Source organism: Humulus lupulus, chromosome 1, assembly GCF_963169125.1.
Source record: "Humulus lupulus chromosome 1, drHumLupu1.1, whole genome shotgun sequence".
NCBI classification, from domain to species: domain Eukaryota; kingdom Viridiplantae; phylum Streptophyta; class Magnoliopsida; order Rosales; family Cannabaceae; genus Humulus; species Humulus lupulus.
The window spans coordinates 288,308,567-288,327,961 of NC_084793.1; the positions used below are offsets into that span (position 1 = coordinate 288,308,567).

Consider the following 19,395-nt stretch of genomic DNA (forward strand, 5'->3'; position numbering starts at 1 on the left):
TTCATCAATATGATTAGAACCATAATTATTTTTTAGTATATAGACACATCAGAATTGGATCATCACCTACGCCTAATCCCCATTATATGCCAAATATTACTTTACCAAAAATCTCACATTTTATTAAATAATGTTATTTAGAAAAAGAAAATGAAAATTATATTTCATCTTAAATTACATTGTACAATAGAGTACACGACACAGTAATTAATTGAATATATGTAGAAATTTATCTACGTGCCAAAGAAAAACAATTGAACAGATACGTTAATAAGGTATATATGGTCTTATAATAAAACAACCAAATTCAATTTCGATTGATTAGGTAGATCAAGATAGCTAATAAAAATGAAAACTAGAAATCCACATCTAATTAACTAGCACTAATTAATTTAACTAAATAAATAAAATAAACACCTATATGGCAAACAATTTTCTTACTTTGCGAATGAATCTCCGGCATACTGGGCAAGTCTTAGTTTCGCCATTGAAAATCCTGCAACACAACACATGCTAACTTTATAAAATGTTTGACCATCAATCTATAACATCACTACAAAAAAATTAATTAAATTAATATAATATAAATAAATATATATGGAACAACTCTAATTTTTTTTATATAATAGTGTATAGTGTAATTTCGAAAAATTCTTAATAATAATTTAAGATTTAAACTGTTCAGAATTTTTAAAAAATTAATAAGATGTTTATTATTATAACTATTCTGGTAATGGAAATAAAGTGATCTCTCTATTATGTAAAACAATTTTTTTTTGTAAATATATATAGGTACCTTTGAGCACAGATATAACAAGTAGCAGAATGACCACAAGGGACGAAGAAGCAATTTCTTGATTGGTCATAGCAAATCACGCATACTTTTCCATCATATAACTCCTCGGAACAGCAACCAATACCATTACTACTGCTGTTACCATTACTATTGCTACAACTTCCGATTTCTACATACACATTATTATTGCTATTATTATCTGCTTCATCACAACTTGTAGGAGTGTTAATAGTCCCATAATGAACTTGCTTTTCTGCCCTAATTATCAACGAGTTAGTTTCAGTCGTAAATGATTCTCCATAATCATGATCATGATCCTCTCTCCCATTCTGGTTGAATACTACTTCCTCCACCAACCTCAGTATGATCAATATCACAATCACAACCAAAGCCACTGCATTCATAATAGTATATATTACAGGACACAACACAACAGCTTCTTTAGTATACTGTGTAGCCTAGCTAGCTAGCACATTTGAAAGCTTTTCACTTGAATTGATTGAAACTTAATTCAGATCGATGAGATAATAAGTAGATAAAAAAGTAGTAAACAAGTAGCAGAGGTAAATATATAACACTAATAAAGCAAAATTATCTCGTATATATGATATGACTAATGTTAATGGTTTAATTGTTAGACTTACGAATAACAGTGATATAGGCGACCAAACGGGTGGCGAAATCGACGGTGGCGCACCATTCTGGATCGTTGTTCTGTAAGATCATTTGGGAGAAATTAAATACTGAATTGATTATTATAAATGGATTGATAATATATATATATATATATATATAAACATTGAAGAGAAATTTGGGATGGATGTGCAGTTCTTACAGAGGAAGAAGTGCCACGAGAGATTGAGACAATAAAATGTTGGAGCTTTCGATGAGAGATTCCATTAATGATGGAACACATACTAATTCCTTGCTTCTGTACGTAAAGCCCTCTCTTTCTTCTCCTGCACCATCATAAATTATCATTATATGTATAGAGATAGACATTAAACAAAATGATATTTTCAAAGATAAAGTAAGCTTATTAATTAGAGAAGAAGAAAATGTAGCCTACCTTACCTTAAATGAGCATGCTTTTAATGATATTCAAACGACTAATGAGAATGGGTTATAGCAGGGGGCTAAAAAAAATGTAGATTTTGATTGATGATGATAAATGGTATTACTGGATTATGTTTCCTCTGTTTCAAAGTCTATATGTGTATGTGTAACCACAAAATTAGGTTAGTAAATGGATTTGGTAGGATTAACTGTAGTGTACCAACCAAAAACAATAATTTGTTTATAATTTGATTATTAACAGAGAATATATATAAGTATAACCTTAACCACTGATCAACAAAAAGGGTTTGGTGTGCTTAAAGTAACTGACTGAGAGATGGAGAACGGTAGATTGGTAGTTATATTCTTTTCTTATTTTGTACTCATCCTCAGCTAACATCTCCCTCTCTTTATGTTAATGTTTTTTCCCATTCAAAATGAAGGGCTTTTTTTTTATATATTATTATTATTATTATACATTTGATTTATGGATTTATATACATTATTTTGAATTATTTGTTTTGTCTAATTTTATGTATTTTAACAAATTCATTGTTGGATCATGTATTTTGTAAAATGTTTTCAATAAACCTTTAGATCTAATTTTCATGAAGTTGTTAGGCAGAACGATTTTGTTTTTGTTCTGAATTGTTAATTTGGTGAATTATTTGTAATTTTTGTTCAAATTTTTTTTACCGAAATTTAGTTTGTGATTTTATTTGAACTATTTTACAAAATACATGCACTAAAAATGAATTTGTCAAAACACATATCAAAACAAGTAACAAGACAAAATACAAGTTCAAAAAAATATAAACCCTTCATTTATTTCAAACTTTTTAAAATAAGACTCTTTTGTCATTATTTCATTACCATTAATATTTTACATTTGAAACCGAAACTAAAAATATAAATTTTATAAAAAGTTTCATATGATATATATATTTCATTATTTGGTTTAATAATAATTAAAAATTTATTAAATTATAATAACTCAAAGATACAAATATTATATTTAAAAAAACTAAGACAATTTTACTTTTGTTTTATTACGACGAATATTTTATTATTTGAAACTAAAGTACAATAATGAGAAGAACTAAATTTTATATATAAAAACATGTTATATAAGATTTTTTTTTTTAAAAAATATTATTAAAATTAATAATTATTTTTTAAAAAAATATCTAAATTTAATTAATAATAATAAAACAAGGGGAAAAATATCTTACTTATGATTAATTTTGGTAGATTTCATAAAAAAAAGATTACTGTTATAATTTTCTTAAAATAGATGATCAAATATGATATTTAGCTTAAACATATGGACTAAAGTGGTATTTTTCTTGTAAAAACACTACAATTTAAAAATTATTATCAAGTTGATAATCCATATATTTGGAGGTGAAGTTATCAAAGAAAAAACGATAAAATTGTATTTTGATAAAAGTCTTTTAATAATCACTTAGATAAACTATTATTGTAGTAAACAAACAAGCTTAAACTAATATCCTATTTATGTCATTATAATTATCGTAATAACTGAATTATGTATCATTGTGGTAATTAGAATTAAAATCTTAGGTTTGGTTTTACATATTACTTTAATTTTTAATTTTTATAAACTAAATAATGTATTATATATATTTTCAATTTTACCAAAAGGATGTTGCCCTTTGGTTTTGTCTTTGTTAGTTTTGTATTAAAGGAAATTTTTTCTTTTTTCATATGCAAAATATATTTATATTTCATAATTAAAAAGCAGCTACTTAACTAATTGAAATTACGATATGACACATAGGTATAAGGATGTTGCCTTTTGAGTATATAAAGGTATGTTGCGAGAATATATAGTAGCATAATTCGTTTTATACCTGTCCCTTTATATAGAAACTCATCATAAAAAGTGTCTAATTTCATTTACTTTAATTAATGGATTTTGAAAAATTATTAGATTTTGCGCATTTAAATTTAAGAAATTATTGAAGACTATTTAGTGTATTGTTTATTTTTGGTGTTAGGTCAATTATCATTGAAAAAAATGATTATTTTAATATAATTATCTTATTTTGTTCATCATCTTTATTAATGGAATATAATGGTTACCTACAAAAGCAATTCACTACTTGTTAAAAAAATTATATAGTAATCATATTGGTTAAGATAAAGGGAAATCTACAAAAATGCACTAAAAGTTTAAAAAAATCTGAAAAATACGGTACATTACAAAAATACGGAATTTTTGGATAAAAACACGGAATGGCAAAATTGTAAATACGGAGTGGAAAAATCATATATAAAAGCTGTAAAATACAATTTCTTGTGATCAACGTTTACAAACTAGTAAATATATGTTACGAACTTGTAAATATCTGTTACGTGTTTGTAAATAATATTTACAAAATCAGTTATAGAATTGTAGATTTTTTTTTTTTTTTTGTAGATAAAACTTACAAACAAATTCGTAACTAAAATTTTTATTTTTGTAACAATAGTTTACAAGTCTAGTTTTACAACTAAGAAAGATATTTTTGTAACTAATATTTACGAAAATATTTTATAGTTAAGAAATCATAAACAAAATATACATAAAATTATTATACTTTTTCATATTGTTACAATATTGTACCAAAAAATTACATGAACCATCATATTTATGCTATACAACTTAAAAATATAAATTTAAGATATTCATTATTTATAAAACACTTTATTGAATATAGTTGTGAAATACAATATTTTTTTAAAAACAAGTTTTACATTTTTGTAACAACAATTTACAAAACTAATTTCACAACTAAAAAATTTATTTTTGCAACTCACATTTACATAAATATTTATAAATTTATTTAACATGATTATTACAAAGATTTACAAAACTAATTTTTTAACTTTAAATATATTTTTGTAACAAAACTTGAAACGTGGATTAGATTATGATTTTGGTTTAACATTGAGTGTTGAGACTTGACTAGTTATGATTTAAAATATATATATATAATATTTTTATAAAGAATAATAATATTGTGATTATCTTTAACTATATATTATAACATATAGTTATTAATATTAATTTTAATTAACAGCATATTGTAATTTGTATAAATATTTATTTATTTTTTGAGTAATTGTATAAATATTAACTTTAATATTAATAAATATATTTATTTTAAATAAAAATAAATTAATCTACTTTATTTTATTGAAGGTAGTAATTATAATTATTATTACTTTTATTATTATATTAATTGATATGCTTAAATTCTTATTAAAAATTAAGACAAAAAAAATAAAACAAAGATAAATATATATATATATATATACACAATGGGTGGGGAGAGCCGTATATTTGGAATTTATGGGTGGGAAAGCCGTATTTTTGTAATTTATTAAAGCTACCGTATAAAACAATTTTTTTTTTAAATTACCGTACGAGATGTAATTATCCCTAAGATAAATACGTATTTGGGCCCAAAGTGAAAACTAATAATTATATTGACTGTATATATGTAGATATAATAATTGATTAGTACTGAAAAAGATAATGGGCCACTACACACCCAAATTATTAGTCAAAATTTTATTTAAAAAGATAAAAATACCCCACTTAAAATGTATTAATTAATATCTTTTTTTAATAAATGCAATTTATAAAGTTGAATAACAAAATTAAATCTAAAATTAAAAAATTATATTTGTTTTGGTTTTGGATTTTATTTATATGTTTTTTAGGTTTATAATAAATTTTATGAATTATTTACAAAATATTATAATATATTAATGCACAAAAAAAAATACAAATAGTCTTTCATTTTTTTAAATTTTGGTTTTAATTTATTTCAAATTTTAAATTTTGTTAAATTTTTTATAAAGTATATTTATTAAAAATAACGATATTAATGCATTTTTTAGTAATGATATCTTTGTCTTTTTTTATTTATTAAAAACACGTAGAGAAGCTATATTTTTACTATTTAAAACAATAAATTTTTATTTTTATTTTTAATTTTAAAAATTAGGGTTAAATTTAATTGTGGGAGGTTTTATGCTCTAATTAAAACCCAATTCATTTGTAATATTATTTTATTAATAATAAAAAATAAAAATTATTTTTTTACTTAGTCGATCACTTTGCTCACATGTTTTATTTTCATGATTATTTGTTTAGAATAAACTTCTATTAAATCCTGAGCATATAGCTAATCATATGTATAGTGACGTAATCACAGTGGAATATTAATATGATTATATGTTAAAAAATAAGTTAGTCCTAAGATTAGTCAGTGCACATGATTTACATTGACTTGTCAATCTACAATATGATCTACTTACACATTGTAGTATTATGTTCTTTCCAGAACATTAGCATAGTGGATAAGATCAGATGTATTTGTTACATCGGACTGGACCGATATTGACAGTAGATGAGATAAGTTAACTTACCGTTATTATCTATTCTAGTCATATCATATAGTTGACCATGGGTCAATTCAATCTCAATTATGAGTGGTTAGTAATCTAACTAATTGTATTATTTGAGTTATTTAATTTGTTCGTTACCAACTTACCATACGAACTAGCCCATACTTACATCTTGGGAACTCGGTAGTATAATTGAGTGGAAGTGTTAATCATAGATATGAACATCTATAGCTTTTGATGAAGAAGTGAAACGATGATTTCCTTTTAGTTTGGTTCAAGGTGCTAAATGATAGAGATTTCATTTCAATAATTAATATTAATTTAGTGAAATATCATTTACAAGGAACTAAGTGTTTTAAGGATAAAATACAATGAGGGTTAAAATGATATTTTAGTCTCATCTCATTGTAGACCGTCTATAGAAGATTGAGTGACAATTATAGTTGTAACAATGGATAATTAATAACGTATCTATATTGCTTATAGAGTGTTCTATGAATTCAATAGTGCAATTTCGAGTCTTTAGTGGAGTCGTGAGGAATTAATAAGTTAGTAAATTTATTTGTTAGATTTATGATAACTTATTGGAGCTTAATTTCATAGGCCCGTGGTCCCATGGTACCTTGGATAAAATCATCTAGATAGTCTCAATTAATTGATTTAATTATCAAAGTTGACCAGGTCAATTTTGGATAGTTTCACATAGTTATGTAATTTAGAGAAAAAAAGAGATTTTATGGCAGATTTATTAATAAAGAAAAATTGGTGTCTAAATTAATAAATAAGTTTAAATCAAGTTTCAAATTATAAATAATTAATTTGATAAATGATTTAATTAATTAATCAATAGAAAATAATACGGGCCTTGATTTTAAGTCAAACAGGCTTATAATTAAAAGGAAAATTTCACGGGCCTATGACCCATGGGAATTTCGACCTAAGGTTGATAATTGACTATTATTTTATTGATTTTTTAATTAAATAAGTAACCTAATTGAGCCTGAAATTCCGTTTTTAGTAATTACCAAATTAATTAAACCATGTGAATTAATTAGAGTGCGGAATGGTAATTAACTGTTTATACAGATTGCAGTTCTGTAGAGACAGAATCCAAACTTGTCACGAGAGAAACTGAACACAATAAAAAGACAGTGCAAAACAATAAAAAACACAACGAATTTTTACAAGGTTTAGAAACCCTTTCGGATAACCTACTCCTTGGGGCCACGCCTAGAGAATAAAACCAATTAATAAAGAATCACAAGTACAAAATATTGACTTAAACAAAACAAAACTCCCTCTTGAGATTTGCCGCAATTTTGTTGTACTTCTCTTTACTAATCTGATTTTGATTGATACGCTCCACCACTTGAACTCCCTTCAATGGCCAGCAAGTGCTTGCATCCTCCCGACGCAAGGCTTGTAAAAATCTTCTCCCGAAGACTATAAACGTTGTGTTCAAATTACAGTGTGTATTTACTCATGAACATGGTATAAACTCACCACTAAAAACTAAACACACATATTTCTACAAGATCTCCTGAATACTTATGATCTTGAATACAAAGAGGAACTCTCACAAATATTACAATAATGCTCACGAATAATGCACCAAAGAGTTCACTTTTCTCACTGCCTTTAGAGCCCTATTTATAGAGTCATTTTTCGTGCTCATAAAGGCTGAGAAAGAATTCTTCTAATAAAGGCAAGAATAATTGAAGATATTCTTGATTGATGAAGAGTTGCCTTTTTTAGAAGATGCTAATCCGACATATACGATTTTGGTGGGGACAACTTAGACCTGTGTCGGATAAAAAACAAGCTAAAAAAGGAAACAACAATTAATGACATTAAGGAACTAGTTTCCTGTTTTTAATTCTTGAGCTGCACGAAAATATATAAGCAAATAAACCAGAAACAATTTTTGGGTAAGTACCGAATATTTGCAATATAAATCTTCCCTTTATAAACAAAATGAGACAATATAAGCTAAATAAGAAAGCTCACAATTATCCATAATTCACAAAATGAGAAAGTGGATTTCCGAAACTTATAATAAAGGGAAACAACTAATTCCGAAAATTATAATAAAGGGAAACAACCAATATATCTTTTAAGAAAAATATATTTCTATAAAAATGCCAATTATAGGATTTACAGAGCCTATAAAATGAATGTTAAGTGAGAGTTGAAAAAAGATGATATATTTTTTATGCTTTAGGTTTTTAGAATCTCTCTAAAGCATAAGTCATTTTGTAAGCCTCAATATTCTATTCTCTTCTTCTTATTGTATGTGTTGAGAATTGTCCACTCTAGTCTAGGTAATTCTAAGGATACTTTGGAAGGTTGTGAAGAAAATTGAAGAACGGTTTAGTTTCTTGGTGATACCCTGCGACAGAAAGGATACAAGGGTTAGAGAAACTGAAGGAATGACTCAATTATTCTGCTTCACAATAATGTAAGTGTTCTTATCATTATCTCTGTATGAATTCAATTTTAGAAACATGTTCTAGGTTTTTTTATATTAATATGTTTAATATACGATTTAAATGAAAATATTTAAGATCATGTATAAGTTTTCATAACATTAATAATAGGCTTAAACCAAGAGGGCTAAAATGATAATTTTCCTAAAAAGAAAAAAGACATAATTCTAAATAAAAATTCAAATATAAATACATAATTTTATTTATTTAAAGGGTATGTTAGGAGTTTTATTAATATTTTATACTAAGTTTAACAAAAATTAGGACAAGGATAATCATTGATTAGTTTTGACAATTACAAAGTTTGTTACAAAACTTTTAAAAATTTAAGGCTCTATCTAATATTTACTTAATACTCATAATTACTAATTATGTCTTCATTAAAAGGAAAAATATCAGTTTGGCCTTTGTGTTTTGCCCGAATACTTGATCGGCCCCTGTGTTTTGTTAAATGATAAATTGGACCATGTATTTTGCAAAACATATCAAAATGATACCCTAAGCCCTATTTTGGTCAAACAATTTTTTAATATGACTGAAACACCCCTACATTTTATTTAATATTGAATTAATTAAATAATTAAAAATATATTTTTAAATAAAAATAAAATAAAATAAAATAATTTAAATACTAAATTAATAATACATTACTATTAAAAAACATAAATATTTTTAATTTTAAAAATAACATTATATATAAATTAAAAAAAAACTAAAATCTAAAAATAAAACAAAACAAAACAAAAAATAAACTAAATAAGATTTTAAGTAAATCTGAGAAATTGAAAAAAAAAATGTCATCTTGTTGTTGTTGTTCTTCTTCCCTCCTCTATCCTCGTGACAACCCACGCTGCCTCTCAATCTTGGAAGCTTCAATCTCGCCACTCAAGATTGGAAACTTGGATCTCAGCCTTCAACGAAAGTGTTACCCCTGTTTCCTCCCTCCCTTCTTTGGCCCGTACATTCAGTCCATAGGCCACCCTGAAGGGACCTAAGGCCCAGATCGGGCCCACTAGAGAAGATGAGTCTCGACAACCCAAATATCAATACATCCCAACGTTGTCCCGGAATGAAAGAGGGGATCGTGAGGTTGGCATGTTTCATTATCCCGGGCCCTTCGTATGATGTGCCCGGAATGCGGTAAGGATATTAATTCCTCAAAGTTTGAAAATGGACCGGGAGGACCGTAGACGACCCTGGATCCTGGTAAACGAACCAGGATCTTAGTTAATGAAGAGGGATGTTAGTAAACGAACCCGGACCTGGCGACCAGGTTGGGCGCGATAAGTTGTCCCTGATACTAACATCGCCCCAAGAAACACGGAATTTTGTCCCCATAACTAACCTGCAGAAGAGGTTACATATGGAATGTACGCCGTTATTCCAGAACCGTACCACCACTGCTCTAACAAATCCTGTCCCCCCGGATCTCCTTGAAAGCCCGTGCGAACCAAACTAGAGCTACGTACGGTTGTCGGCCTTGTGGCGTGGTTATGCTAGGGTCGGCCCAATGGGCCCTGATGAGCATATTCTACTTTATAAAATCTTTTGTATTAAGCCTCCATCAGCGAGCAAATGATGTTTATACTCCTATTGGGCCTGGATTAGTCCAGCCCAAACCCAGAGCTCAACTGCCTATAAATATGAGCAGTTGTGCACTGTGGAAAGGATCCAATTTTTCTATTGTAAGCATACACTCTGCTCAAATTCAGAGAAACTTCATTACTAAAGCTCCTAAAAGTTCTAATACAATTGACTCGTTGACTAAGGATCTTTAACGCCCCAACCACGTAAAATTATTGGTGTAATAGTTTCTAATCCTTTCTTTCTAAGCTCTCTTATCTTTTATAATTCTAGTTTTCAAAAAACTCGGTAAACATTTTGGTGCTTTCATTGAGAGCAGAAGAAAGCTTTTTGAAGAAGATATCGAATATCTATAATGATGGTGAACATGAGACATACTATGTTCGATCCTACTCACCAAAAACAAGGCAATGGAGAGCCACTGCCCAATCAACCTCTCCTTCAAAATCAACCTGAGGATACACCTTATCAAATGCCCTAGCCTGACGAGTCCTAGAACTATGAAGACGGGGCAGATTACAAGGAAGATTACTATGAGGAAGATGAGGGAAATGAAGGGGAATACCACAATCATGAAGCTGAGGATCCTGCGATCCCAGAAGAAGTAGACCCCAACCAGGAGGAACCGGAGGTGATCAAACTGAGGCAACAAGTCCTGGACCAAGAGGCCATGATAGTCGAATAGAAAGAGGCCACTCGCCAGATGCAAGAATCCCTTCTGGCCCTGTAGGCTTTCATTGTTGCCCAAGGGTTGGTGGCCAACCCTCCAGCTGTTCTGCCTCCAGGGATACAGTCGTCTACCCCACCAGTTAGGGCCAATGTGCTCGAAAACGCGAGGTCGATCCCTCCTCCAGGACAAGATTCCGGAAACGACCCCTCTAACCCGGCTCAAGAAAAAGGGAAAGCCAAAGCAGCTAATCCCCTGGGAAAAGCAAACCCCCAGAGGAAAACTCCTCTCGTTTTGAAAACTGGGGCCAATCCAGGGTCACTCCCTAGGAAAGAGAAGGTGTGTCCCGTCCCAGGACGGGATCACCCAATCTATCCGCAAGGGATGCACCCGCAGGGTACTAGGCCCCGGGCTGTCCCTAGACAGACTGGACGGGAACAACATTTCCATCCCAGCGCCTCCTTGAATAAAAATCACCGACGATGCCAATGCGCTGACGAGCCAGATGCTATTAGTTCAAGGGATGACACGTCTCGAGTAGACCTGCGCGATGGGCTAAACGCTCGAAAGGAGCGGACCCGTAAGGATAAGATCTGCCCTCGAGGGGGAGACCTGAGAAATAACCTCAATGACAGGAGGAACAAGAGAGTCCCCCTGGACGATGGAATGGCCAGACAGTTCATGGAACAACTGGCCGCGTTAAAGAAAGTTACGGACCGTCTAGTCCGTAAACAGGAGGGAGGTGATTCCGATTCTAAAGAAGAGGAAAAAGAACCATGCGCCAAACACATCTTGGACGTGGTGCTCCCTAAGGGGTTCAAAATGTCAAACTTTCCTGCTTATACCGGGAACACAGACCCCAGGGACCATCTATCCCGCTACAATCTATTAATGACCATAGCCCATGTCTGTGACAATGGCAAATGCCTCTGTTTTTCGATCACTCTAGATGGACCCGCAGAAGAGTGGTGGAAGAGGCTCAAGCCAGGATCTATCTAGTCTTGGTCCGGACTATAGTCGGCGTTCCGCAAGAAGTTTGTGGCTGCCATGAGGATGGACATGTAGATCAGCGTCCTCACTAACATTAAACAACTCCCCACAGAGACTTTGAGGGCCTACATCCAACGCTTCACGGAAGAAGCCTTGAAAACCAAGGTAGAAGATGGGCAACGCCTGGTGGCCCTACAGTCCGGGATCCGATCCAGGTCCCCTCTCTGGGATGACATGCGTTGCAGTAAGGCAGCCACCCTTGAAGAATTCATAAGGAGGGCACAAGGCTTTATCAACTGGGAGGAGACCCAAACCCAAGCATTCGGATGGCAGCCGACTCCTAGCCGAGTGCCCAAAATTTTCTCAGGTAAGGGATGCAATACCTGGCCCCTCACTATTCAACACCCCCGGTGGTGCCAGGATCGACGGGTACTCCCGGAATGACTTTTGCAGCCCCAACAGTCTACGGTCCTATGTCCTCAGGGTACGCGCCGACCTAGTCCACCCCATTTTCTGGATATTGGATGGCACCAGTCGAATACAATGCTATACTCGGCGGGGCCCAACCCTCCCAGATAGGGGGAATAGAAGCAAGCGTAAACCCCTCCCGGGGGAAAAGATCAGGGAAAGGGCAGAACCGATCTGAGCCCTCATAGAAGGGAAAGATGGGATATGAGTCCCAATATTCAGAGTACACCAACTTGGAAAACATATACCTGGCCACGGAGAGGACGGTTCATTATCGAAAATGTTGGAAATGTGCCCTGAAAGCATATGTAGTAGACATTGTTTTTTTGAAATAAATAAATAAATTGAATTTGTTATGCATATATTTTATGGACTGTACTATTCTATGATAATATTATGTAAATATCAGGAAAATTCCTAAGTTCATGTATGTAATCTCAAACACGTATTAGTACGGGAGGATTGTGTTTGAGATAAATGAACTTGAATAGTTAGCAGTAAAATAAAGTTATGGAATCTTTAGATTAATTACTGCAGGTACGGTTCACTAGTATTATGAATACATGTGATCTAGATCCGGATCACTAGTGTGGTAGGACACTTTAGTGGAGGTGCTTTATATATTAGAGAATATATAGAACTGGACCAAATATGTTTATTAATACTTAGTTAAATACCGTTTCGAAGTATTAATTAAATATATCAACTGATGATCATATACAAATATATCTTAATCCTGAAGTTACTATGAACTCCTGTGTTATGTTATATGAGTTCTTTGATTCACTTGTTAGGGTCTGTCAGAATGATCAGGCTAGAAACTTTTGTTTTGGGAACTCATTAATATAGATGGCTGGGGACATAGTATACAGATATGAAATCTATACCTTCTCGCAAGAGATTGAATAATGGTTCTCTTAAGGGTTGACTTTTGGGAATGAAAGGTTATTGAGCTCAAATTCATAATTTATTATGAATTAACCTTCATTAGTAAAGTCAATGGTACTTAAGGAAATAAGAGATAATTAAAAGGGTAAAACGATAATTTTATTCCCGATTAATTATGAACCATTATTAGAGGGTCAAGTTGTATGCAATGATTATATCAATGGACGCTTTATGATTATAAAGTACTCAGTAAATGAAATGTCTATAATTACAAAAGTGCAGTCTCATATTTATAGTGGAATAATCATGAGATTAATAAATTAAGATTATTTGATTAAAGAGTTTAATTAATAATCTCAAATTTATTGGAGCTTGGAATTATAGGTCCATAGGTCCCCATAGCGGCTCTATCAACACTGCTCAAGGTAAGAGTTGATATGAAGGGAAAATAGTTTAAAGACATATTTAAGAAGAAATTTGTTCTTCAAGCCAAATATGCAATTATATGATAATAGTGATTAATTAATTAATTACAAATTAGTTGTAGTTAACAAAATTAATTAATATTTAATTATTGTATAATTTTCGAAATTATATTAAATAATTAAATTAATTTTTGAAATTTAATTAAATAATTAATTAATTATAATTTTTGAAATTATAATAAATTAAATATTTATTTTCGAAAATTTTGGATTTAATTAATTGGTAGAATTAATTAAATATCTTTATTTAAGTGGGAGATAATGATCTGATAAGTTCAAATTGGATTTGAATTTAAAAGATTAATATTTATTCAAATAATTAATTATATTTGATAATTAATTAAAAAGATAATGAATTTGAATTCAAATTTGAATTAGTTATCAGGTTGTTAGATCTTATCTGACAAAGTAATTTGAATAAATAATTAAATAAAACTTGAAAAACCAATATCCCTAGAAATTAGGAAGCTACACGTTCACACACAGTCCATAGACTGTGTGTGGCGTGTAGGGCATGCTTTTTTCAGGGATGAGATTTTCAATTTTATTTATTTAATTAATTAATTAATGGATAATTCAAAATTTGGTTTTTGGATTTTTTCATTAATAGAATAATTAATTAATTAAAAAGTAAATTGTAAAATGGTTACAGATTTATTTTTTAAATTTTGAATATTTTCTGTTAAGTATGACTGATCAGAAAATTATTCAGATAGGAGAAGTGAAGAGAGTGAGACTACTCTGAATATTCGCTCTGTGAAAAATAGAACGATAGTTTTCTCTCCCTAAAAATAAAGAACCAATTCTCAGGCCTATTCTCTTGATCTCATGAGTTGAGTACATCAAGTAGAATCACAAATAAACTATCATTCATTCTCTAAGTGCCCACACATTTCTTGAGGTGTAGAGAACGCTTTGGAATATCTGGGTGTGAGTACGTGGGAGCGGCTTGGATAGGAAGATCGTTCTAAATACGAAAAGATAGCAAGGACACTTGATAGGCTTCAAGAGGTATGAATTCTATCCTTACCTTGTTTATGATTAATGTATGTATATTAATGGATCCGCATATTTAAAGGTAGTTTAAATATGTTACAAATTTTTTGTTGTACACTGGGCCAACCACACCACCATTCCGCTGCGTATTAGGAAACTCGTTTCTAACAATTGGTACCAGAGCGGTCATTAATCTCTGCATACATTAATTACTGTGTGGGCATAATATGCATTCTTATGTTATTGTAATATATGTGAATGGATGGATGTATGTATGATAATAGTTTGTTCTTAAGGGTAGTTAATTATATGGTGTTTTGGGTTTAGGAATTGTTCTTAAAATTCTAGATGAAAAATGTAAGCCATTTTGGGGCATAGGAATTTTTGTAATTTTATTTTTTTGTGTTAAAATTATTTGAAAAATTTTGTAAGGTCCGAGCCCCGGGTTCCGAGCCCCGAAGCCCGAGCCTCACCCAGCCGGACTGCTGCGTGCCCAGCCCCTGCGTGCTGCCAGCCACGGCATCCCGCCCGCGCCCCTGCGCACCTGCCCAGGCGCCCCTGCACCATGCCCCTGCGCACCTGCGCCCCTGCCCAGGCCGTGCGCCCCTGCGCACTTGCCCAGCAGCTCCCCAGCCCAGCCTGCGCGCCTGATGCTGCCGCACCCCAGCGCCTGATGCTGCTGCATCTCAGCTGCATGCCCCATGCCGAGCCACCATATGCAGCCGCCCCTTGGGTTTCTAAACCCTAGGGCTTGCATCCAAAAATTGTCCATTTAAATTATGGGCTTAATTAAGTTAACCCATAATTAAAAATTGTTTTATTTTGAATTAATTGTATGAGCCAAAATTCAAATCTGGGCCTAATAACTTATCGGGCATTAAACCCAAGTTAATTATTCTTAAAATTTGTTTAAGATAATTAAAAGTTATTTTAATTCAAAATTAAATGGATAAGTGGTTTAGTGGATCAAGACTACTTGTGAAGGCCCTAAGTAATAGATAAAGATCTATTTAGGTCTTATTTAGTTTCTTACATTTGTGTGTATAATTTTGCAAGTGTTATAATTTTTCTAGAAATACCCAAGACACCCGGCCCACATTTATTTATTTATTTAGCTAGTATTTATTTATTTAAATGTTTGAATGTGATTAAATTGTTTAATACTTTATCATGCATTTTTTGACATGCCATACATATAACTCACACAATATTTAAAATTGTGCATGCATCTCATATGAGTAGAAACATGCCTTAGGATTGTCCTATGTGATTATATGTTGGACCATATAATAATAAATCTAGTTTTTTAACTAGTTCAAGAGCGGAAACAGATTTTAAAAGTTGTTTAATTTCTAGTATTTAATAAAATTGTTTTATTAAATTATAAATGATATTCTTAGTAATTATGGAAAAATAAAATTGAACTAATTAGGGCATAGTTCTATAATTTTAATTTTGCTTAATTTGATTAGTAATTATTAGAATATCATTTGGTAAAAATAGATCACTTTATTTTTACAACCAATTAAAAAGCATAGGATGTTTTGAGAAAACACATGTTCTAAAATAGTGAGTGAGAGAGGGAGTTATGACAATAAGTCTCATGGTCTCCATTATTAGTTAGCACCGAGGTAACATGGAGAGGGCCTCGCGGCACCATTGCTTGTGTCCCCCTAAGGAAGGCTTCCGACTGTGTTATTCTCAAGGCAAACTTCTTTTTCAAGAATAAGATTTAATGATGTATTTCAAGCTTGACTGACCCTAAGACACACTCTTGAGTTAAGTCATTGATCTAAAATAATGGGTTACACTCACAAGGTACATTAGGCTTTCGAGCGGACTAGTGTATTCTTGACCAAACAAGTGGTTGTTTATAAGTTAAAAGAGAAATATTGATTTAAGTTTTAACTTATAAATTAGAGAGCTTGTCTCAAAATTAATTTGGAATTAGTCTGACCTACCCTAAGGCTGGTCCATTAATGTTCAAATTAATTAATCGTGGAATTAGTAATTAATTTTTTATGTGTTTTTTGTTGCATTCATGCATCACATTTACTATTCCGAAAATAACTGATATTTATTATATGCATAAATTCATTTATTTTCAGCAATTATGTTTAGCTCAAATCCTGTATCTTCTTTACTTGCTAATGAAAAGTTGACTGGTGAAAACTACATGAAATGGAAATCAAACTTGAACATTGCATTAATATATGAGAAGCCTAAAAAGTTATCCAAAAGCAAAGAGAACAAGAACACTAAAACCTCAAAAAGGAAGACCCCAAAAAGGACTTGCTTTCATTGTGGAGAAAATGGTCACTGGATAAGAAAATGTTCAAAGTATCTCACTGACCTCAGAGAGAAAAATACAAGTGAATTTGATTTACTTGTGTTAGAAGCTTGTTTAGTGGAAGATAATTCCTCAACCTGGATAGTAGATTCAGGAGCCACTAACCATGTCTTCTTTTCTCTTCCGATTCTTAGTTCAACGAGGAAGCTTGCTGATGGAGAGGTGACTATGAGGGTAGGCAGTGGTCAGATTGTCTTTGCAGCAGCAGTTGGAACAGCCCGTTTGGAATTTGATAATAATAAATTTCTTGTTTTAGAAAATGTTTATTATATTCCTGGATTTTCTAGAAACTTAATTTCTGTTTCTATGTTGCATGAACAAAATTTTAAAATATCTTTTAATAATAATTCGATTGTTATTTCAAGATATGGTCTTAAGATATGTTCTGCAAAATCTATCGATGGGCTTTATAAACTGCAAGCTAAAGAGAAATCTGTAAATAATTCAGAATTATTTAAAACAGCCAATCCAAGATCTATTAAATGACAAAAGACTGATTCTGATAGTGATACATATCTGTGGCACTTGAGATTGGGCCATATTGGTCTAGACAGAATAAATAAGCTTGTAAAGGATGGTCCTTTAAGAGAACTATCTATTGGATCTCTACCTGTTTGTGAATCCTGTCTAGAAGGCAAAATGACCAAGAGACCTTTCTCTGCCAAAGGCTCAAGAGCCACAGAACCACTTCAGCTAGTACATACGGATGTTTGCGGTCCACTTAATGTACAAGCAAGAGGAGGTTATGAATACTTCGTCACCTTTATTGACGATTATTCAAGATATGGTTACCTATATTTAATGCAAAGAAAATCTGAAACTTTTGGAAAGTTCAAAGAATTTCAAGCAGAAGCTGAAAAGTAATTAGGTAAGTCACTAAAAGCTCTTCGATCTGATTGAGGAGGAGAGTACGTGGATTTTGAATTCAAGGACCATCTATGTGAGCATGGCATTCAATCCCAACTCACAGCACCTGGAACGCCATAGCAAAATGGTGTTTCGGAAAGACGGAACAGAACGTTATTAGATATGGTTAGATCAATGATGAGTTTCTCATCATTACCATTGTCATTCTGGGGCTATACGATTCAATGTGCTCTATACATATTAAATGTTGTTCCATCTAAGTCTGTCCAAAAGACACCCATAGAATTATGGAATAGTTGTAAACCTAGTTTACACCATTTTCGAATTTGGGGGTGTCCAGCACACGTGCTTAAAGGAAAGACCGGGAAGTTGGAATCACGCTCTGAAGTGTGCATGTTTGTGGGTTATTCCAAAGAGACTAGAGGTGGAATTTTATATAGTCCAAATTAAAATAAAACATTTGTATCGACAAATGCAACTTTTCTTGAACATGACTATGTGAATAACCACAAACCTCGCAGTAAGGTTGTTCTGGAGGAGATGGTCTCAAATGAAGTTGAAAAGTCACCAGCAACAACCAATGAAAAACGGCAAGAGGAAACTGCTAGTTCTAGTCAGAATAGTAGCGAACCTCGTCGTAGTGGGAGGGTTAGCAAGCAACCCACACGCTATGAACACGAAGTTCAAATGCTTGTGTCTGACACAAACAAAGACGATCAATTGACATTTAGAGATGCAATGAATGATTCTGACAAGGACAAATGGCAAGATGCCATGAACCAAGAAATGGAATCGATGTATTCCAATTCTGTCTGGGTTCTTGAAGATCCACCTGAGAATATCAAACCCAGTGGTTGCAAGTGGATATTCAAGAAGAAAAGAGGAGCGGATGGGAAAGTAGAGACTTTCAAAGCAAGGCTTGTAGCCAAAGGTTACACACAGAAAGAAGGGGTTGACTATGAAGAAACCTTTTCTCCTGTAGCCATGCTAAAATCCATTCGTATACTCTTGTCCATAGCTGCGTGCATGGATTATGAGATTTGGCAAATGGATGTCAAAACAACTTTTCTGAATGGCTACCTTGACGAAACCATTTACATGTCTCAACCAGAAGGGTTCGAGTTAAAAGGTCAAGAGCAAAAAGTTTGCAAGCTTCTTAGATCCATTTATGGACTCAAACAAGCTTCTAGATCTTGGAATCTTAGATTTGATGACACAATTAAAACGTTTGGTTTTGAACGAAATGTTGAAGAACCTTGTGTCTATAAACAAATCAAAGATGGTGTAGTAGTATTCCTCGTTCTTTATGTTGATGATATATTACTGATTTGAAATGACGT

At 31.9% G+C, this 19,395-nt stretch overlaps 1 protein-coding gene across 2 annotated transcripts; it reads right to left on the reverse strand.

The window, feature by feature from the left end:
• Positions 1-207: 207 nt before the first annotated feature.
• LOC133778357 (E3 ubiquitin-protein ligase APD2-like) lies at positions 208-2,102 on the reverse strand. Of its 2 annotated transcripts, none has more exons than XM_062218265.1 (5): positions 1,866-2,102; positions 1,632-1,755; positions 1,441-1,510; positions 797-1,190; positions 208-496 (listed from the first exon to the last, which is right to left on the reverse strand). In XM_062218265.1, exons 2-5 carry the CDS (start codon positions 1,710-1,712, stop codon positions 418-420), a joined length of 624 nt encoding a protein of 207 aa, XP_062074249.1. In that variant the 5' UTR covers positions 1,713-1,755; positions 1,866-2,102; the 3' UTR covers positions 208-417. The 2 variants fall into 2 exon arrangements, with proteins under 2 accessions (XP_062074249.1, XP_062074243.1); XM_062218259.1 differs by having other exon boundaries at positions 1,871-2,101.
• Between the last annotated feature and the right edge of the window lie 17,293 nt (positions 2,103-19,395).

What these genes read in the sequence shown, in the direction of transcription:
- LOC133778357 (XM_062218265.1), bottom strand. Translation starts at nt 1,712, where the DNA reads ATGTGTTCCATCATTAATGGAATCTCTCATCGAAAGCTCCAACATTTT. An exon ending in CGCCTATATCACTGTTATTC is followed by an intron (nt 1,191 to 1,440) that starts GTAAGTCTAACA and finishes TTATGAATGCAG; the next exon opens with TGGCTTTGGTTGTGATTGTG. An exon ending in TGTTATATCTGTGCTCAAAG is followed by an intron (nt 497 to 796) that starts GTACCTATATAT and finishes GTTGTGTTGCAG; the next exon opens with GATTTTCAATGGCGAAACTA.